Source organism: Petaurus breviceps, unplaced genomic scaffold (assembly GCF_028583685.1).
Source record: "Petaurus breviceps papuanus isolate PSGF00001 unplaced genomic scaffold, PetGlider_PUasm1.0 38, whole genome shotgun sequence".
NCBI classification, from domain to species: Eukaryota; Metazoa; Chordata; class Mammalia; order Diprotodontia; family Petauridae; genus Petaurus; species Petaurus breviceps.
This window is the reverse complement of record NW_027186304.1, coordinates 76731912-76755328: the sequence shown is the minus strand read 5'-3', so window position 1 is coordinate 76755328 and position 23417 is coordinate 76731912. Positions and strand designations below refer to the sequence as shown.

Here is a 23417-nt window from a genome sequence, read left to right as displayed (position 1 = left end):
GTATTATTCAAATCTGTACTATTCAAACTTATGATTACACAATTGTACGTAATGTAAAAAATGTAAAAATAGAATGTAAAAAGTGCTTTACATATATTATCCCATTTGATCCTTACATTATAATTGGTCCCAACCCAATGAAAATATGCATTGAAAATTTTTTAAATAAGTTTTAAAATCTTTTTTATGAACATAACACCACCATTACAAAAATAATAAAAATTAAAAAAATTTTACATGACTGAATATTATACTTAAAGATAAACCTCACTTACTAGCTGTATGACCTTGGGTAAGTCACTTAACCCTAATTCCCCTGCCTCCCCCCCTCCAAAAAGAAAAAAAAAGATATCTACACTGATAATATGAAGGAAAAATTGATTTTGTCATTTAAAATAGTTTGGCAGCATAAACCACACTTTCTCTTTAATTCTTCATACATATACTGGTAGGTACAGATAGCTTTATCCACATCTCAGCAAACTTGTATGCTCACAATCAGACACAGTGCATCAAGTATAGTTGGATGACCTGAGGCATTATCTAAAATCGGTAATACTTTAAATGCAATATTGTTATTGTTGCTATATTTTTCAACAGATGGACTAAAATAAAGAAAACCATCCTTCAAAAACAGCATTAGTCACGCAAGCTTCCTTATTTATTCGCTAAAGAATTGGAAGCAGTTGATGTTATATCCTTTCAAAGAGTAAGGATTTCAAGGCAGATAAACATCGGTTTTAGTTTAAAATCCCCTTCTCTATTACCTCCCAATAAAAGTATTAGGTGATCTTCAGACACTTTAAATTCAGATTGAGGTTTTTCTTTCTTAGAAATGCAAGTTCTGGAAAGCATCATTTCCCAGAATAAACCTGTTTCATCAACATAAAAAAATTTTTCATCAGTGTTTCTACCTTCTTCAATAATTTTCTCAAAACATCAGAATATTTAACTGCCCTATCCTTAATCTGAACTGGCCACCTCTGGCATATTAGTGGCAGTATTTCCTCTGTTTGGTTTCAGGGCTCTGTAGACCAAGTAAGGCAAATACTGGGCATAGGTAGGGCCTGTTCCTTAAAAGAATATAAATCACTATCCAACTCCTTGATGTATGTATACCTCTCCTTCTTATGGCTTGGCTATAAGCTGACATGCAGTTCCAAAGCCTAATAGAGCACTGGCTTTCCTTCACTTTTTAAACACTATTTAGATCTCCGCCAGCTCAAAATGCAGATAAATTCAGTTTCATTTGGTTTCTTATATTCTTCTAAATACAGCGTTGGAGTGTAGGGCTTGATCTTGAACCAGCCTCATTCCCCTTCACTAGCAGTGCTCTGAGACCTCCTGGCAGACTCCTTGATATTTTTGTGAAAAATCAGGTAAGGCCCGGCAACAATGCTAGGAATATTGAGCATGATTAATTCCTAATATAAGAGGTTTCAGGGAATTAATCTACATCAGTCTCCTTGGGCTCAGGAGTCAATCTCCAGGCTATGAACCCACTGGGACCTCACCCCAATTTGGAGACACAAGAGGATACAGCTAGAATCATAAAATTACAGTTTTATGTATTTATGTTATGTAATTTTCCTTTTTTAAAATGTTTCATAACTACTTCTGTGGTCCTGTTAGAATACGAATCCTGCAATATTTATATCCTTGTCAATCTGTGACAAGCATTCATTCATCTTCCATTTTATTCTGTGGTGCATGGTGGGGAAGATGGTATGAGTGGAGACTACCACCTTGAGACAAACATATACCCTCTGTGCTTCTGATCACACACAGTCAGTTGATTAAAATCAGCTTCTGGGACTCCTTAGTCTGTTCATTCAATTGGTCAATCAATCAAAAAATGTTTATAAAGGCTTACTATGGTCCAGATGCTATACTAAGTACTGAGGAAACAAAGAAAAATAAAGCCATATAAACCAGCTATTAAGGCAATGAAGGGCAGCTAGGTGGATGGAGCATTGCGTTTGGAATCAAGAAGATTCATGAGTTCAAACTCAGCCTCAGACACTTACTAGCTGTGTGACCCTGGGCAAGTCAGTTAGCCCTGCTTGCCTCAGTTCCTCATATGTAAAATGAACTGGAGAAAGAAATGGTGAACCACTCTAATATCCCTACCAAGAAACTACCTCCTCCTCCCCAAAGAAAAACACCTATATCACAAAGTGCTTTATAGTGATGAATCAAATAGTTAACATAAAGTATTTATATATATGGTGGTGTCTAACTTTTACTCCTGACAAAATAAGAATAATAAATGATATTTTCACTGCATCAATATATTCTGGTAATTTACTAAATCATAATAGAATTCCTGCTAATCTTATATTTGATGTTTAGAAAGCAGTGAACTCAGAGAGATGCCATTAATGAATCTGTAAATGTTGTAACTTGGTATCTGTGCATGTTAATTAATTACTAGATTACATATTTCCTTCTCGTATTATTCATCCTTGTACCCTCTCTGTACCTGTCACAGTAGAGTACATACAGTATTCACTCAATAAATGTCTTCTGAGTGGAATGGGCTTCCCTTCAACAAATGGTGAAATCAATTTATAAATTAATAGAATGGGAAGGGGACCTTAGAGACCATCTAATTCAATCCCTTTATTTTATGGCCCATAGGGACATAGGACTAGAGTGTGAAGGATACTTAGAGGTCATTTAGTCAGACTCCCTCCCTTCCTTTACTGATGAGAAAACAGGTGACTTGTCCAGTATCATACAGGTAGTAAGAGGAGAACTGGGATTTGCACCCATGTCTTTTGACTCCCAATCCAGTGATACTACCCTTGCTGCCTCTAATATTTTCATGTTGCAAATTATTCTTGGGGTTCGGATGGAGTGCAGGGTAGGGACAACCTATTTAAGAACCAGTCTTTCCTGCAACATAGTTTAGTCTTCAGGGAACTCCTGTGAGTTCTACAACAGAAGACTTGCCCAAAAAAAAAAAATCACATTATCACAGAGAAAAGTGAGGCAAGAGAAGAGGACTCTGGACATCTCTTCTAGTCTTCTCTCTTTATTCTAGATTAATTTTTCATATTAATCAGTGGTTACTTTGACAGGGATGAAGAACCTCGGGGATGAGACAGAGGATAGCAAGCTTTGATGTGAGGTTAGAATAGGACTCACTACCGTGTTTCCCCGATAATAAGACCTATCCCGAAAATAAGCCCTCCCCTTACTGTGTAAGATTCCTCTAAAATAAGCCCTCCCCCGAAAACAAGCCCTATTGAGATTGCTACTGTAGTGAAGGTGATCCCCTGCGCTACACGCTACATTACGGTACCCTCTGTATGCACCATCCCCCCCCCGAAACGCACACCGCGCTCCGAGCTGCATCCAATCAGAGCTGCAGCAGTGAGCGCGTCATCCTGTTCTTCCCCAGTGATTTTCTTATTGAATAAAGGAACATTTTTTTTGTTCACATTTACCTGTTTATTAAAATTGCTGTCAATGTTCATTAAAATAAGCCCTCCCCTGAAAATAAGCCCTCTGGCGTTTTTCTGTCCAAAAAAATTAATAAGACAGTGTCTTATTATCGGGGAAACACGGTAGGTCCCTGAGCAGCCAGGAGGCAGTTTGGGCCAAAGATCAGGGAGAGAATACCCCCTAACCCATGAATCTTCCCTCACTGTTATCCCTCCCCTTTGCCCTTGGCTTATCAAGGGCTTATTCTTTCAAGACCAGATTGAAGTCCTACCATCCAGACTGAGAGCTTGAAAGAGTCCCAAGAGATTCATTTACAATTATCCTTTCCACATTGCAACTTTTGATATATCACAGGTCAGCATAAGAAATTAAATGAGAATTGTTTGGGAGTTTTTGCAGAGTTGTAGACAATATGCGAAGGCCAGCAGACAACACAGAAAAAGTTCAGATACTCAGAAATTCACGAGACACGTGTATAGTATTGTACAATATCACCATATTTTATCTTTTAACACCATAATAATTCAGACTTCTTTTCTGGTATGAAGGGAGGGCCAAAAAATTTTACATGAATTTTCCAGTTTGGGGGGAGGGCAAGGTCCATGTGAAAGGGATAATTGCCTTCTACTTGCATTCATTCAGCACCTAAGTATTATGGATACAAAGACAGAAGGAAAAATTTCCAACCTGCCCTGAAGGAATCTGTCTACTGAGAAAATACAACATTTACCCAGATAAGGAAGTGCACGATAATTTTTTTTCATTTTTTTTAAAAATAATTTTAAGAGTGAAAGAAAAGTAGCTCAGGAACATAATACAGAGAGAAAATTGAGAGTCCAATAGAGGTGAAGTGACTTGCCCATATAGTTCAGCTAGTGACAGAGCTGGGACTAAAACTTCCATCTTTTGCCTTTTTGACTCTGTGAATCCTTGCTTTTCCTGCCCAAACTGCAGTGATCGCTTCCTCATCTAGCATTGCCTACCAGGGGTGGGGAACCTTTGACCTAGAGGTCACATGTGGCCTTCTTTCACTGAATCCAAACTTCACAGAACAAATCTGGCATTTAGCATAGGCTACCTTGGGTTGTTATTTACGTTTTTGTTCGTTTGTTTTGTTTTTTTGCCTTTTTTTTTGGAGGGGGGAAGGTAGGTCAATTGGGGTTAAGTGACTTGCCCAAGGTCACATGGCTAGTTTTTGTGTTGAGTGTCTGAGGTCTGATTTGAACTCAGGTCCTCCTGACTCCAGGGCTGGTGCTCTACTCACTGAGCCACCTAGCCGCCCCCGACCTTATGACTTTTACCCAATGTACCCCACAAAATTCTTCGGGTGTAATTCCTTCTGTATCTCCCTGTGGCTGCCACTAGACCATGCCTTACCTATCATCTGTAACATCCCCTACTTTCCCTTAGCTTACCTACTGATAGGAATTGGTCTTTTTGAAATGTTTTAACTAGCAACTAGGATAAAGAGGTAAAACCACCACACAGTACATAAGGTCAGGTTACCGAGGCTAGAAATCTGATCCTGGGATTCCCCTAATCTGCCATAAAAGGAATAGCAAACTATTGGCTAAGCCAACCTGATCCTATTTCCCTGACCTTTGGCCTCATTCTCACATGGAGCTCTCAACAGGTTATCTAGGGACACTGCTCAGGTCAAACTCATAGCCCAATTCAAAACAAACTTTTGGCTCTTCTTCCTATGAAGCTACCTATAGTTTTTGCTTTGTCACTAGAATAGAAAACGACTTCCCATTTGATTTAGTAAATATTGTATATGCCATATTCTGTTCCTGTCGTCCATCTCTCCCTGTCATGTGTCATGAGTCATATATTTCTCTTTGCCATTCTCCAAGGCTTTCCCTGGTTTTTTAGTTACTCAGGTTTCTCCTTCCTTTTAATGATATTTACATTTACAATGGTCAGCTAGGTGGTGTAGTGGATAGAGCACCAGGCCTGGATTCAGGAAGATCTGAATTCAAATCCAGCCAAGGATACTGACTAGCTGTGTGACCTTGGGCAACTCACTTCACCCTGTTTGCCTCAGTTTCCTCATCTTTAAAATGAGCTGGAGAAGGACTCCAAATGGAGTCATGGAGAGTCAGAAACAACTGAAAATGACTGAAAGAGCAATTTTTACAATGCTGTAGACATTACGTATATTGTTCTCTTGCTATACTTATTTTACTGTGAATCTATGCATGCAATTCTTTCTCTGCCTTTCTGTATTCCTCATAGTTATCATTTCTTCCTGAACATATATTCCATTACATTCATTTTTTTCAACCATTTCCCAACCAATGAGTACACACTTTATTTTTTTTCCTTGCTACACCACTTTTCCAGAGTAATAGAAATCCTTCTGATACCAGGGGGATGTCAAGGTTACAATATACAAGGCAATTCAAGAAATATTTTTAAAACAACTACTTATTCGCAATGATCTGGAGATACAAAGAAAGAAAGAAAAAAAGCAGTATCTGCCCTCAGGGAGCTTACATTCTACCAGATTGAACTCTATGTATATCTGAAAATCTCAGAACCCCAGTAAAACCCTGAGTAGGGCCAGTGACTTGGGAGAAATACTAAAGAGGGAAGAATTCCTGGTGAGTGTTAAGACTAGTAAACTGCCTAATTCTCAGATCTGATTAGAACCCTATCTTGATTATGATATCATTACCTAACAAGTATTTTTCTTTATCATTTGCCACATTATCTGTAAACTTAGAATCATCAGGGAGCTCAAGGAATACATTCCATGAGATTCATACTGCCCACTTATTTCATCACATTTGCAAGTGGAATCCCTAAACAGCATCATCCCCAGTGATGGTTAATATCTTCTCTGGGTATTTGGTATCCACATATTCATGAGTCCAGTTAAATGAGATGGATTTGCACAACAGAAACAATTCTATGTCCTCTGAAGATTAAACTTTTCTCCCAGCTGAATTTAATAAAAAGTACTGACCCCTAGTGGCAGCGAAGATGACACTTCTTTGTTAACGTTAAATAATTTTACTTCTCTATTTTCCAGGAATCTATCTAATCCTCTTCAAAAGTCACTACATATAAAGATGTAGATTATTATGTAATAAACATATCCAATGCAATCACCATTTAAAAAAAATCATCATAATAAATTATGGATGACTTGCAATTCCATTGATTATGTACTCCCTCAAATGATGAGGCTTATAATACATTTGTTTTTCATCCTACATGACTCTCGTTCGTGTCCTTCTGTAAATCTTCCACAAAGGGTTCGTTCACCCAATGTTCTAGAGCATTCTTCTCAATGTCTTGACTCTACATGGAGCACATGGGCTAACTCTTGGTCATGCTACATGATCAGTACAACTCCTTTTCTGATTAGACATATCCCTCGTGGAATTTTTTACTCAGTGTCTTCTAATCAATTTTTTTGTTAGTGATATTTTGTAGTCTACTCATGCTCACCATGTACTATCCACTATCAGTCTTTGGAGACTGGTATTCCATGAATCACAGTGTAACATGGATTGACTCTATCTCCATTCCCTTGAGGGTAGGTCTGTTATATTTTATTCCTACTAGAGATTATCTGTGGTTCCCCAAGGGAAAAGTCTCTTCTCTGCCATTTGGCTCAAGCCAAATTTTCCATGGCAGATTTGCCATGGGCAAAAACCCTATTACAATAGCCATTCAACATCAATTGAAGAATATTGATTTAAAAATATTTCATTCAGGCCTTTGATTTATAGACCAGCTTGAGGTCATTAAAAGCATTATACAATAACTCAAAAATAGTCTAGCCACTCTCTTTTTGTTCAGTTCTGAGCCCAGCTCATTGTCTGTCCATTTACACTATCTTCTTAAGATGTATGTATGATAACCCAAATATATGAATTATTCATCCAGATAGATGGTAGGCATCTTACATCCAGTGGGGTTTTTTTTTTGTTTTGTTTCTTGGGGGGGAGGGCAAGTGGGGTTAAGTGACTTGCCCAAAGTCACATGGCTAGTAAGTGTTAAGTGTCTGAGGCCAGATTTGAACTCAGATGTCTTCCTGGCTCCGGGGCCAGTGCTCTATTCACTGTGCCACCTAGCCACCCCATATCCAGTGGGGTTTTCAAGTGTAGATAGGCCAAACTTTTTTTTTTTTGAGTGATTATAGATGCCTCTTAGCAGGCTATGCAATATTCCAAGTTTTGATATAATCAGTACCATGTCATCTCTAAAAATGAGAAGCTAATCTTAATCAAGTATAGAGAATCTCACTATGATTTGAACTCTATACTAAACATCCCTCAGGATAAGGGAAAACACTTTTGGAGAGCATACATCTCTATTTTATGTCTTGATATTTATAATCAGAGGATCATCAAATGAATTTATCCCTATAGTTACAACTTCCAGTGAATCATAAATTTTAATGTATGCACGAGGAATACTTTGTTGGAGGATAGACCTTCAAGCATTTTATTCTTTCTAATCAAATGCCTTTTTAGAGTTAATGAAAACTAGAATGGGATCATGTATTTTTCAAACCTTTTGGTCATTTGTGTGACCATAATAATAGAATTTGCTATTGAATGCCATTTGAAAAAAACCCCAATTATTCCCTTTGATTACCTTCATCAAGGATGTCCTGGATAAGTGTGTATACTGATCTTTTTTAACATGTTGTAAAGCTAGGAGAGTAGGTGAATGGGTTGGTAATAATATTTTCTTGATTCCTTTTCTTTTAGTTACTAATAAGGTTGAAGGTTTTTTTCTATGCCTCCTATATCTTCCCTTCTTTCCAATTTCTTGAGAATTATTTTCTTGAAACCCTCAAAACTGCATTATCTCTAGTACAGACTTCTTTTTTATATACCTGATCTAGTTCAGCTGAGCTCATTTCTTTTTTTTTTCTTGGGTGTCATTTCTCCTTTATACAACACTGTAAGGTTAGGGACTAAATATATTATCTCCACTGACATTTATGAGAAAAATTGTTGTAAAAATCTTTGCAGATCATTCCCATTTTTTTGTCTTCTCACTGTTTTCCTTTGAGTTTCATCAAATGTCTTTGGGTTGGTTGGCTTAGCTGTATCCTTCACCAAGCTTTCTATAAACTTGCCCCTTTCCCTTCCATGGCACACCACACTTTTTAATAAGGTGATGATTCTTGTGATCTTCCAAAAGTATTCAAAGGTATTCCTTAGCAAGGAGATCAAGTGTTTGCATGGCTAAGTTTAGCACAATTTCCAGCACATATTAGGCACTTAATAGACGTTTGTTGATTGGCTGATGAATAATTTTTATGCACTTTTGGTCTCATTGTATCAGTTAACTTCCTTAGGAAATGGGGCTATTCCAAATCAATGTCTATTTTTTATTTATTTCCTATTTTTGGCATCCACAACTTGTTTAAATAGATCAAGTTGAAGTTGCCTTAATTAGACAACATATATTCTCATTTTTAGTATTCTCATTTGGCATTGATTTTGCTTTAGCAAGTTTACAGTCTGACTGTACACAAACAGCTAATTTACAAATGATTTTCATATCCATAAACCAGCATTTTCAATCTCTTCAAATATAATCATTTTTATTTGTGATTTTTGTATGATGCTCATCATATCCAATGCCTCCCAACTCCCTTCTCAAAGTAAGTATTCATGATAAATAACTACAAGATTTCTATATAGTTTGTAAGCCTTTTGGATTCCTCATTTCCTATATACTTGAATCATGTTTTTCAGCATATCTTTCAATGTATTCTCAGTGAAATACTTGCATGTGTCTTAAAGGCATCAAATATTTAAAAATTCATGTTGATTTAATTTAGTTATTTTTACTGAGTTCTCGGAAGCATTTCTCTACCTTCTTATTCTGTGCAACAGATATTGGTGCAAAAGCCACAATTATTTTCAAGGTGGTCTTTTTACAAATACATTAGTACTGAAATAGGAGGCAACCAAGTATCCTATGAAAGATGCTTCTTTTTTTAAAAATATTTTTATCTATTTTGTATACAAATATTTGTATTTATCAATTACATGTAAAAAATTTTTTAACATTAATTTTTTAAAATTTTGGGTTCCAAATTCTATCCCTTCTTCCTGCCCCTTTCCCCTTCTTGACAAGGCAAGCAGTTTTATGTCAATTATATGTGTGAAGTCATGCAAAAAATGCTTCCATATTAGTCATGTTGCAAAAGAAAACAAACAAAAAAAATCCAAGAAAAATAAAGTTTTTAAAAAGTATGCTTTAATCTGCATTCAGAGTTTAGATGGATAACATTTTTCATCATGGGTCTTTTGGAACTGTCTTGGATCATTGTCTTAATCAGTGTAACTAAGTCTTTAACAATTCATCAGAAAGGATGTGTCATTGCTTTTGGACACACAATAAAACCACCTCCATCATCTCCTTTATTTGCCTCTGAAAACCTCCAATTTAGCTATAACTTTCTTTTGTTTTCTGGTTTATTTACAGCAAAAATGTCAGCATTCATATGATTCAGTTCCTCTAATGGTATGTTTACTGGGCAAGGAGTACCAACAGCTAAGTTAATGCTTATAGATTACCAAGAAATGATGATTCTTATCACCCTCTGCCCACTTTTCTGCCATTTTGTAACTGTCACTATAAAAGTCAAAGGAGGATCACCCAGGACTGAGGGAAGTTTTGTATTTGTTTGTTTCACAGTTTGCTATAACCAAAGAATTAATCACCAGATACTTACTGATGATGAGTCTCTATTTATTTAGGCTTGTCTTCAGAAAATAATAACAATGATAATAATGTGAAGAAAAAGAGAGTCCCACATGTAGGGGAGAAGACCACATGTGGCTTGAAGGGAGGTAGAATAAACAGTGCTAACCTCTTCTCCCCTCCCTACCCCCAATCCCCCCTTTCTCCAAAAGAGACATATTCGTGCCAGGAAGGGAAACAGGAGGTTGGCCTTGGAGGCCTCCATTCTGTTCTCCTCAGAGAGAAGTGGTATTGGCTAGAAGCACATCTATCTGCCCTCTTTAATATTTTTTGTCTGGTATATAATTAATTTCCAACTAACTTTGTAATTTCTTTGTTATTTTGGGTTGAAGGGAGGATTCCAAACTCTGTATCTAAGGCTTGACCATCTAATACCAGTTCCACAATAAACACACAAAGCAAAGAAGTCCATTTATCCAAATCATAGCAAAACAGAAATCAGAGATGGTATACATAGGAAAATGTACACCAGACAGTGCAAAGTGCTCTCCCACTGGGAGCAAGATAACTCAGCTCAGCCAAGAGAAATTGTCCTTCATCTCACCCAAGGGAAACTCCCTGAATTCTCTAGAGTAGCAGTCTGGGAATAAGGACATGATAGAAACTGTGAGCTCCTTTCATGTCTTCCCAGAGTCTGTCCTTTAGCAACCTGAAGTGGGGCTCCTTACTTCATCTTCTCTCTCAAAGCTGGAAGCTGATTCCACACCTGAAGAAGACTCTTACTTGGGTAGTCCCAAAGAGGGATGCCCTCTTGAAGAATATCTAAAGGAGGAATGACTGAGAACTGAATCTCTTCTGCTCTCAACAAGTCTGCCCTGCTCCTCACATAGGACAGGGATTTCATCTCTGCCAAGAGAGTCCCATATCAATGGGCTTTAAGACAGGAGTTACATAAATAATAGCTAGCTAGCATTTATATAGCACTTTAAGGTTTGCAAAGCACTTTGCAAATATTATCTCATTTTATCCTTACAACACTCCTGCAAGGTAAGTACTAGTATTGTCCACATTATACAGTTGAGGAAACTGAGGCTAAGGAAGGTTAAGTCCAGCACTCTATCTATCCATTGTGTCACCTACCTGTCTCAAGAATAGACACAAGCCACTGCCAGAACGGTACTTAAGGGCTTTTCAGCCTGGTGAAAGCTTATGCTTATGCCAAAGCTTATGCTCTATATATGTGGCTTTTGAGAAGCCAGAATCAACTTCACACTGAGATCTTTTGAAGTAGGACTTTGTGGACACAAGCTCAACTCCAAATTTTTGTAAATCTTAAATACCAGTGATGGAGGTTGATTTCAAGTAGTCTTCACCAACAGTCATTAGTCCTTTGGGAATGTCCTATCCCAAGTTTTATTCAGTTATTCCCATAGTATATATAAGAGGGAGCTATGAAGCTCCCTGAAAGAATGAAGATTTATTTATAGAAGCATAATGCATGATATATTTCATTAAAATATCTATTAATACTTCAGTGAAATATAATGAAATGAGATATTGTAAAGATCCCCAAACCAATAAAGATGATTTATTTGTAAAAATATAATGAATTACATATTTAATATAAAAAACATGTATTTATATCAATCATAATTTTAATTCACTAGGGTTGGAAAGGCCATGAAGAGGTTTCCTGGTCCAACTTCTCCACACCTGATAGAGGAATCATGTCTATAGTATGTCCATGTTCTATTTCCCCGTTTTAAGTAATGAGGTCTTCACTTTCTCACAAGGTGTTCTATTCCATTTTCAGATGTAATAAGTCCGAAGTCTAATTGTTAGGGAATTTGTATCTTGTATTGAACTGGAATTGGTCTCCCTTTAATGTCTATTCATTGCCTCTCTAGAACCAAGCAGAGTATTTCTCATCCCTTTTGTTGTTCATGAGGAGGATTAGGATTTATGAGTTGTGACACTGATCCAGCATAGCTATCCTTCAGCAAAGCCTATTAGCTGCTCTGAAAATCTTTATCACAGGGGTTTTGTTCAGCTGTAGGCTTTGCTCAGGAATAAAGTGATGCACATGGAGTGCATCTCGGTGTGATTAAGGGGGCAACTTTCAGCCTTGTTCTGATACTTTGCTGTAGTGTGGAGGTGTTGCTGGGCTCTCAGATGCTATGCTATCAGAGAATTCAAGTTCTGGTGGATTTTACCAAATATGGGGCTGGTGGCAGGCTCTGTTCCTGTCATCTAAGCAGTTTAGCTAAGTATAGAGAGAGGTTCATCACAAGAGGCTTGGTTGGCCATGCATTAATTTTTTTTTTAATCACAGCAACTCATGAAACATGGAAAAGTCACAATCTATACCAAAGAAAGGGATATCCATAGTCCCAATCTTTCAAAGTATGAATGTAACAACACTGAATGTCACAGATATCATGACCATTTGATTTTAAGATTATGACCTGAGCTATTTTGCCCAAAATACATATACATATAAAATAAATTTCATCAAAATGATAATGATAACTAGCATTTATATAATGTTGTAAGGTCTGCAAAGCACTCTAGGAATATTATCTACTTTCATCCTCACAACAAACCTGGAAATAGGTGCAATTTATTATCATCTGCATTTTAAGGAGGTAAACACTCAGACTAAGAAATTAAGTGATTTGCTCAGGTATGCACAGGTAATAAATGTCTGAGACAGGATTTTATCCACTGTGTCACCTAGCTATCAAAAATGGCAAGGAGGCATGCCTATTCGAAACTTTTTTGACCAACATTTTGTTCCAGAATGGTTTATTTTGATACCAAATAGATAAAACTCCAATTATTTATCTGAAGATCTTAGTTCAACTATTAGTTGACTTGGACATGTCTAACTTCTATAACAACCAAGAATGCAAGTGTCCCTTATGCTGATGACATGCATGGCTCTATTGCCTTTGACCAGTAGAAGCAGTTTAGAAGTTATATTAGATTTATGACCAAATAACTTTTTGTATAGTCCAGTGGAATTAACAAGTAGAGAACCCTGTTTTATACATGGAGAAACCCACACCTGCCAACCTCTGTTCATCTAAACACAGTGCTTAAAACCCTACAGAGAGGCGATAGTCACACACCAAGTATGCTATTCTGTCGATTCCTCTCCTTGCTCTGGATCCTTAAACATTGTTTCCAGTCTTCTGATCCATTCTCTTCCAGGTGTGTGTGTGTGTGTGTGTGTGTGACTTGAACTTGACCCATGCCTTTACAATGTGAGTACACTCTAGTCTCGCCCAACTTGGACTTCTGAACATTGACTCAAAATCATAGAATCTTCACTAGGACCTCAAAGCTAATTTAGTCCAACCAGAACCCTTCCTACAATGCCAAGGGCAAGTGATCATCTGGCCCCTGATGGCAAAACTCTGGCGAGAGGAAACCTACCACTTGCATATAGGATACATACATGGTAACTGGAAGGCCATCTCAGGGAAAACACATGAGTCATGGGGGAATGTAGGGAAAATGGGAGAGGTTTTTGGCAGAGAGTGGAATTGAGCTGAATCTTGAAGGAAGTCAGGAGATAAAGGGGAGGAAGAACAGCATTCTGGAAATAGGGTCAGCTGGTGAAAAAGTTTGGAGTCAGAAGCCACATGTGTGGGGAACAGCAAGAAGACCAATATCACTGGATTGTACAGGATATGGAAGAGAGTAAAGTATGAGAAGCCTGGAAAAGTTAGGAAGGAGCTAGGTTGTATGGAACATCTAAAAACCAAGAAGAGAAGTTTATGTTTGAACCTGTAGGTAATAGGGAACCACTGAAGTTTGTTGCAGGATGTCGTGTGTGTGTGTGTGTGTATGTGTGTGTGACATAGTGGGTGCTAAATAAATATTCTTTGAATGAATAAATGAATGAATCATTGAATAAATAATCCATGGCTGGTGCTTAACTAACAGAAAGGGAAGTGAGAGGTATTGACAGGATCAAGGACCTGAACTCAAGAGGAGTGGGCATGGCGTACCATCCTTCCTGCCTTAATGGAAACATTTAGGATTCAGGAAACAAATTAGTGCTTGATAAAGGATTAATTAAAATTAATCTATGAGCTTGAATCATCATTTGATCTTGCAAATATTTACCCTTCTCCCACTGGATATGAGTCCCTTTGACACTTCTATTTTATTCATGAACAGATTCTGTCTTTACCTGTAATGACTGATAAATATGGGTAAAAACACCTCAGACTAGATTTGTCTGGGGACAGGGGAGGGAAGGTGTCATGGTAATTGAATTTCTTCCTGCTCAGGATGGAAGCAGAGTTTTTCTCACTTTGCACAATTTGGAGGCACCTCAGAAAAGTTTCGTTTTGTTGTTTCCAGAAAGTTCAACATGAAGCCAAGTGAAGAGTGATAAAATTAGTTTGAAACCTTCTGAAGCAGGAGGTGCAGTTCTCTATCAAAAATGGAAGCAGAATTAGCTTCATCTAAGAAGCAAGGTAACCTTGACCAAACACAAGGTAACACTGTCCAAACACCTTTCAATATCACAATACTGAGCAGGAAAGGGCCAAGATTTGGAGCTAGAAGGAAACTTTGGTATCATAATCCAACCCTCTCATTTTACAGATGAGGAAACTAGGATCCAGAAAAGGAAATTGACTTGTTCCAAGATTCTCCTGGTAAGAGAACCAGAATTTGAACCCATGTGTTTTGATTTTAAATCCACTGTTCTATCTGCTACCTTATTCTGATTCTAGTTGAATCCCTCTATTTTATAGATGGAATCTGGTGAGGTATAATGGCTTAAAGTCAAGTAGCATTTCAACCATTCTTTCTATGGGAAAAGAAGCAGGTCAAGATCCCAAGTGAAACTCAAAAGTCTCTGAAGTCTCTTTAGCATGAGTTTTACCCATCTAGTAGCTTACCTGGAACAGATATCAAAGGTCCTAACATTATGTCCTAAGACATATTACCTTCCTCTCTTGTTCCATCCCCTTATTCAGTATTTTTTAAGTGACCACAAGCTTGGGATGATGTGGAAGGTCATGTGTTACAGGGGGGAAAAAAGCAATGGTTTTAGAGTCAGAAGACCCAGGTTCAAATCCTGCCTCTGACACTAATTACCTTGGTGACCTTGGCTCCCTGAGTCTCACTTGTCTCATCTGTAAAATCAGGGGAATGGGTTAGATAACTTGTGAGGACCCTTCCTGCTCAAGAACTGTGATCCTACATGCAAAAGAGACTGAGAGAGAGAGAGAGACAGAGATCCACACAGATGAAATGCCAGATTTTTGAAGAATTGCAGTACTTTCCCATTCACTCAATATACTGAGCTTACTTGGACTAAACAATAACAAAAGGGTATCGACAGTGCCCTATAGCTATGCATAACTCATCAAGAGAATGGAAACAAAGGCTTTTTGCTTTGAAATTGTGATATTCTTAGAGAAACTAGGACAAACCTAGTGACTGTTAGGTAGGCTATAATTAGGTAGCAGCAGGTGGTATATATTAGCAACCTACTAACTTTGGAATGAAAGCACAGCATTCATCTTCATATGCCCTGTCACTTAACAAGTATAATAGTCATTTAATCAAATGCAGCCAAAGTATCCGGTGGCCCACATATTGCCCAAGATGTTCCAGCTGGTAGTAGCCTGGCCAAGGATATTTACCAAATTCAGATTACTAAGGAAAATATGGGATCAGATTAACTGCTTGTGCTGAAAATCACCATCAAGTCAAATATTTGAATATTAATCACATATGTAGAATGAATCCCAAATTTTATATGCATTATACTGTCTAATCACTATGTGACTTAACTTACAAGAGGAAAATCAATAGCAACCAAGTCGAAACTCTTTGGTGCTTCAGTTTTTGCCTCTGTGTGACAGGGGCAGGGCAGGACCTAAGCAGAATTGAGAGATAAGTAAAATTATCTTTGGTGCTTTCCCACTTCGCTTTTCTTGATCCACTTTCATCCTCTGTGTTTTTGGCCCTCCACCTAGACACCTGGTGTGCACAAAGTCTCACATTTTGGCATTCTCTCCTCTAAACTATCTCCTTCAGTGTGTCCCCATGCTCCAAAATAACCTTTCTTCTACTTCCTCCCCAATCAAAGCTCTAAAAACCATAAGTCTTAACTCAGTACTTGTAGGAGAACAATCTAATTAAACCAAGTAAAAGGTGTGAATGACTAGTGGGCCTTAATTCTCTCAGGGGTGTTTGTCTTATGAAATATTTGTACATTAAGGATTCATTAACAAAAATGAATCGCTACTTGGTAAAATTTCAAACTGTCAAGTGAAGAATTTCAATCAGAGTAAGAGAGACTTGGAGGAATTTCTGAGTCCCCATGTATCACATCCACCAAGCCCAAGTAGGAAATGTGATATCTACTCTTAACTAATTATACTGGTGAGAAGATGAAATGAGATGATAATAGTGGGATCATATTAGCAGTGGGCTTAGGGGTGTTAAAAATATAATAGAGAAACTTATTTCATAAATAGTCTCCTAGATGATCAACCACCCAGATACCACAGGGTACATGACATTGGGCCCAAACTCAGCCCTGTGCTGTACCCTGGAGCAGTATGCAAAAACACAAGAGATCATGGTATTACATAGATCCGTTCATTAATAGTATCCGGTAGCTGTCTTCTACGTTTCATCCACAAAAAGGCCCAAAGTTCTTTAAAAACATTCTCTCATAATTTTTATTATCCTTTTTCCCCCTCTGTGGAGCAAGCAGGTAGACCTTTGAATTATTAACACCCAAGTACTGTTGCAGTACAAGCCTGACTATGGCCAGCTCTATAAGCTAAGTCATCTGGGGGAAGGGAAAAGATCTATGTACATTAAATGGCTTATCAATTGAATCTTGTTTCAGATGATGTGGACAAGAACACTCTTTTACTTCCCTAGAAGAGTCTATGGTAATAGGAAGGTCTGAATTTGAATTATGGATCAGACCCCTTACTAGTTGTGATCCTGGGATTTCTGTTCTTCAGTTTCCTCATTTGTGGGATGAGACTAGATACCATCTAAGATCTCTTTCACCTCTAACCCGATGATCCTATAGGAATTCTTGAGGCTAGTTCCCTAAAATAACTGAAGGGTGGGGAAATGGACTTCTATCTAGATACATTCCCTGAAGGAAGACCAGGCAAGCCATTTTCTTGCTCTCTGAAAACAATTTATGGAGATGGCCCTTAGCGGTTCACAGAAAAGTAAAAGACCTAAAGAAAAAATCTGTAAGGTGGAGAAAACTAGAATATTTGGATTCAGGGGCATAACTGTCTTTCAGAGAATAAAATACATATAGTATGACCTTAAAAAAAATTTCAGGTTTCCTACATAACCTTATCTTAAACATACACCAAGAGGGATCATGAGAGATAAAGAACCATAAAATCATCCCCTCACATTAACCACTCAATGTACAAATCCTTTCTACTACAGTAAACTCTTTTTGGTCAGAAATCTAAATTTCCATGTGGATTTCTCCTGCTTCTCTACTTTCTACTTTTCAGAAGCCTAAGCAGAGTTTTAAGGGATAATCTTTTCTTCCAACTTGGTTTCCAGGGATATCATCCCAGTTCAAAGAATAAAGTTATACTTTTAATGGAAGCAGAGTCACTTATGGATCAAACAGTTGGCAGTTTTATTATATTTGCCTGGGCTTTTAATTTTACTATATTGCAACTGCTTTAATCCAGATCCCTGAATGTAAGAATGATATTCTCAGTGGATTTTCAGCCCCCTCATACATTATGAATATCTGGCAGAATACAAATGTGTCACTTAGGCAGATGTGAATGCCTTTGGCAGCATACTATTACCCCAATCAGTGGGAAAAAATAATATTTGTGTGATATTAAAACAAAATTAATAGCAAGATGTGAATTACATGGAAAGGCTTTATGTTGTAATTAATAAAACTTGTAAACAACCCAGCAAATTAGTACCTTAATTAGGAAATGACCCATAATTTTTAATTAAAAAAAAAGTAAGGAAAGCTATTACAAGTCACATTCACTTGAAGAAGTAAGAAACAGAAGATAGATTTTTTTAAAAGATATTGTTTGATATTACCGTTTGTTGGTCTGGGGCAGAGGTGGGGGCTGTTGTTGAAGCACTGTTGCCATGTAATGACACTCCTTTGGATAGGAGTGATTTGTTGGTATAGAAGGATGGTTAAAACCAGGGACTTGGGAGCCACTTTTAGTGGGTCAGGACAGGAAAGTCACATCAGACAGCTACCAATACCCCTTTCCCTGACCCCCTTCTTCTTTCAGCTTAAAGGGAATATTTACTTTGGATAGATTCAACAAAATAGAAAAAGACAAAAGTTTTGTCTACATTAGGCATCCACGTGGAAGAGGAAATGAAAATCCCTTTCCATTTGAGCCATGATTGCTTCTGTTAACAGAATTTTCTATAACCAAATTGGCACTTCCAGATCACAGTGGAGATCTCACTTTGTGCTATTCATGAGGGTGGGCTGAAACCTCCAATTCAAGCCAGAGACCCTATGGAAAGGAATTTCTGATCAAATCGTATTGCATCTTTGGTTTCTAGTTTGAGTCATTCGTCCCATATAGTTACAACCTAAGTAATTGTTTTTTGGCCTTTTGGCTAAGATCAAGGATTTTTATTTTTTCCTTTGAATTAGTTGGATCAAATCAGATCACCCTCCTTTTGAGATGTATAAATATAGCCTGACAGGCAGATTTCCTTTTGAAGGCAATATGGTGTAGTGGAAGGATGGAGGGGTGGCCCCAAGGGCACAGGTTCCCCACCCCTGGTATAGCAGAAAGAATACTGACTCGGGAGCTAGGAGGCCCTGGGTTCAAACCCCAACTCTGATACTCACTATCTGTGCAGCCTTCAGTAACTAATTTATCTTTCCTGCTTGCCTCAGTTTCTCTGCTATAAAATGGGACCAGAATAGATAGCTCTAAAGGTCCATTCCAACTCTTTTTTTTTTTTTTTTGCTTTTTGGAGGGCAGTTGGGGTTAAGTAACTTGCCCAAGGTCACACGGCTAGTGTGTGTGTGTGTGTGTGTGTGTGTGTGTGTGTGTGTGTGTGCGCGCGCGCTAAGTGTCTGAGGCCGAATCCAAACTCAGGTCCTTCTGACTCTGGGGCGGGCACTCTACTCACTGTGCCACCTAGCCACCCCCATTCCAACTCTTAATCTATGATCCTTCCTTCTTTTCTACTTCTAAGATCTAAATGGGCTAAGTTTCTTACTTATGTTCACACAGTAGGTCAGCAGAATCATACTGCAAGAGTTTTAATAGGAGACTGACCTCTGCCCCTCAGAGATGAAGCTTCCTAATTCTCCTTTGGCTAAAAGGGCTCGATTCTTTATTATTTACTCGAGGTCCCTTCTTCCAAATAAGTTGAAGGAAAATAAACTTTAAAATTAGCATAAGGTAATTGATGTGAATTAAGTACAGAATTTTTGCTATGTGTCAGTAAGTACCAATATGAGAGTTGCTGAGAAAATGTAGGTTTCTGAAAATAACACCATCACAGAATTGTTTGATCTGTCAGGTCTCTTAGACATCACCAAGTCCATTTAAAAACCAAGGAAACTGAAAATGTTTAAATGCTTTATAGCATTTTAGTAATGAGCATGAATTGATTTAATTTGAAAGTAACCATTCTAATAAAGTTTTAACTGATGCTGAAAAGGACCTGAGAATAAATGCCTCACTTTATAGATGAAGGACTTGTTGCAGGTCACAAGTGTCAGAGCCAGACCTTGAATGTGGGCCTTCTGACCCTGACCCCAGTGCTTCTTCCCCACATAACCAAGCCCTGGAGCTTCAGAGGACAGAATATTGCATTCTTTGTTTAGGATTGAGCTAACTGGAAAACCAGGTGGGGTGTGAAAAGATAAAGATAAAGCTTAAGAAGAACTCTGGGGGCGGCCAGTGGCTCAGCGAGTAAGAGCACTGGCCCCAGTGTCGGGATGACCTAGGGGATTGAATCAGGGCTCAGACACTTAGCATCCACCCAGAAAAACCTGGCTGTGTAACCTTGAGCAAGTTACTTAACCCCAATTGCTTTAAAAAAAAAAAAAGAACTCTGCCATTAAATGTTGTAGGTAAAATTATTAATTACCAAATTTTAGATAAATTATTAAGTACTAAGTTGTAGGCAAGAGTGTTAATTATTTCATTGTTTGAATCTAGCCTTGCATGACAAGAAACCAGGCATGTATTGCTTAGATAACCAGACTAGTTTAATGCTTAACAAGGACCCTAGATTATACTGACCTCAGAAAACTTCAAGGGACCCCAAAATTGATGTTTGGAAGGTTCAGTAAATTTCTGGTTTCCTGAGAAACACATTTTAATTAATCTATGTGAAATTTAATCAACCTACGTGCCTTATTCAGAGAACTTACTATGTATTAACCATTCAACTACTGTTTATTTGCTCCTTTGATTGTGTCCTATATAATGTGCAGCTTTTAGAGGTGTGGGGGCAGCAAGCCACATATTTCGCCTCTCCTCTCTGTTGGGCAACTTAGCACACTTCTTCCTAAATTACTTTTGCTTGGGAGTATTTTGTTCTCAGCTCATAAGGTCAGACCAGGCCTGATATGCATTCTGTGCCTCCCTCTGTCATATATTGTACTATACAGCAGACAAACCATGGTTCCCCAGCATGCAATCTATCTGTTTCATTGTGATACTGAAAACTTAAGTTGCCTATGTTTTCCTTGTCCTCTAATCTTGAGATTATAACAGAGTCCTGTTGGGAGACCAGTTCCTCTGGATCAATGAGTCAGTCAAGGAGCACTTCATTAAATGCCTACTAGATTCGAAGGATGTAGATATTAATAAAATGAAATAAATGGTCCCTACTCTCAAGGAGATTATGTTCAATCGCTAATGACTACATTGCCAACGATTTTAGAACAGATGGGCCAGGAGGCACTAAATTCACACTACCTGGTATTGACCAGAGATTCTTTTTTTTTTTTCAGCAGTGGCACCAAAGCAATCACAGAATAGGAGTCACTAGCCCCACATGAAATGCCATCACTGCACCTCGTCTGTACCTGTAGGTTTTCTTAATTTCTTCTTGTGATGCCCCCTTCTGTAGACCAAGAATTTCATATAAAGCTTCTCCAGATGTCGACATAGCCCGCTGTCTTTGGTCAGCCATCCGACTTGCGTATTGCTCGGACTGCAAAACCGGAGAAAAGATAACCACAAGGGTTACACACACTGGGTTCTACTTTCTGAACTTTCTGATTTTTTGTTTCCTTAAATCCCTTTGTAAAATGACAGCCTTGGGATGGGTTTTGTGGCCTGGTAGCAAAACATCATAAAGAGCTGGGTGGAATCTTGGAACAGGGCACTAACTGGAGCATACAGATAAAGAAAGATGAATCACTGTGCAAATAAAGGCCCACTGAGTGAAGATCATAGATAGCCATTACTGATAAACCAGGTAAAAGTAGATTTTTGTTTTTGTTGTTGTTCCAAATTATTTTTACTGGCATGAGACAACTCCAAATTTATCAGGCAATCCTTTGCCCGATTTTGTGGCTTTAGAGATGCAGTCATTAATAAAGGGATCACTTTTTTTTTTTTGCTTTTTGGAGGGCAATTGGGGTTAAGTGACTTGCCCAAGGTCACAAGGCTAGTTTTTATGGTAAGTGTGTCTGAGGCCAGATCCGAACCCAGGTCCTCCTGACTCCAGGGCCGGTGCTCTATTCAATGCGCCACCTAGCTGCCCCCAGGGGATCACTTTTTTAAAAAATCTGTGTTTCCTGAGATACCAAAAAGAGAAAATATCCTTTAGCAGAGTTCCACTAGGAAGTTAGGTCAGATTTCTCTAGAGATTTGGAGTCTCAAGATCAGAGCCATAACTATGATAGGGTGACTGGGGCTTTGTCCCAGGTTGCTGAATTTAGAGGGTGAATATTTAATTCATATACTTAATATGATAATCCCTAGAGTAGTCAACTATGTAAAATAGCAGAGCTAGCTAGAACAATCAGTTAAAATAGGAAGCTATCAGATGGCAGGCTAGGGATGAACTTCTTCACCACTCTGTACTGCCCTTCTACACCCCACCCTTTTGTAGCAGCCTTGACTTATCCTAGGAATACCAGGAATCTCTTTCTGCTTTCAACAGGGTGGTAGCCCTTGCCTTTCTTTTTTTACTGACCCCACCCCACTGAGGGCACACTTTTGGTTTATTGTCCCATTCATGGATTATTATTGCCATACTTGTCCAAAGTATAGATAGGAATTTCAAGCTGAGCCCACCTCCTTCCCTGCTCCATTTTACAGATGAGGAAGCTGAGGGCTAGACAAGTGATTGCCTTAGAGGTCACACATATGAGTAAGTGTCATGCAGTAGCAACTTTCTTTTTTATTTTTAGGGCAATTGGGGTTAAGTGACTTGCCCAAGGTCACATAGCTAGTTTTTGTGTTAAGTGTCTGAATGCGGATTTGAACTCAGGTCCCCCATGACTCCAGGGCTGGAGTGCTCTATTCACTGTGCCACCTAGCTGCCCCTCAGTAGCAACTTTCTGAGGTGGCATTTGAACCCAGGGCTTCCTTATTTCAGTCAAGTCCAGCACACTCACTGTTACTCTACCCTGCCCTGTTGAAGGCCTGCTGGAGCAAGCCAGCTCTGCCAGGGTGAAGTAGCAACAGAGAGGCATGGTTTTGGTTGGTGGAGAGGAATGGACCAGGACCCCCCGGCTTTCCCCCTCTTGGGACACGAGCGCCAGAATACCTCATGTAGGCTTGTAGACATCAGGTAGGACCATGTCCTGGCAGGGGAGGAGTGGCAACCTTAACCTTGGCTGTCTGGTGGGGGTCTCAGTGCCTGACGGGGGCCATCCAAATCTATATCTGGCCACTGGACCCAGAGAAAGTGAGGCTGGTGACCTTTTCCAGTCCTCCCTGGCTTAAATCCAATTCACTTGCATGTCAAACCCTCACCTCTCTGATGTCATTGGTCCTCTTTGAGAACGAAGGACCAACAGCAACAGTGCCTGATACCTGTGATCCTTGGAGCCTGGGGAACAGGGTGGGGGAGGGGAGAACACCAGTTTTCTGGGAGCTCTCTGGGGGCTCTCGCCATAGGGATGGGTCCTGCCTACCAGCTCCTTGGGAGGATTTGAACACAAACCTTAGACATTGTCCTTGGCACGTCAGAGGGCTGTGTTTGGCTCCCTTCCACCTCTCCTTTTTCTCAGCCTTTCCTTTTCTCCCAAACCCTGTTGCACCTTGGAGGGCCATTTC

General features: G+C 38.7%; 1 protein-coding gene across 1 annotated transcript in view; it reads right to left on the bottom strand.

Moving 5' to 3' along the window:
- Positions 1 to 21336, bottom strand: part of DNAJC5B (DnaJ heat shock protein family (Hsp40) member C5 beta) — a 45078-nt gene extending 23742 nt beyond the window's left edge. The window contains exon 1 of the mRNA XM_069099520.1: positions 21212 to 21336. Coding sequence (XP_068955621.1) covers positions 21212 to 21318 — 107 coding nt within the window. The 5' untranslated portion in view covers positions 21319 to 21336. The remainder of the gene's footprint in view (positions 1 to 21211) is intronic.
- Between the last annotated feature and the right edge of the window lie 2081 nt (positions 21337 to 23417).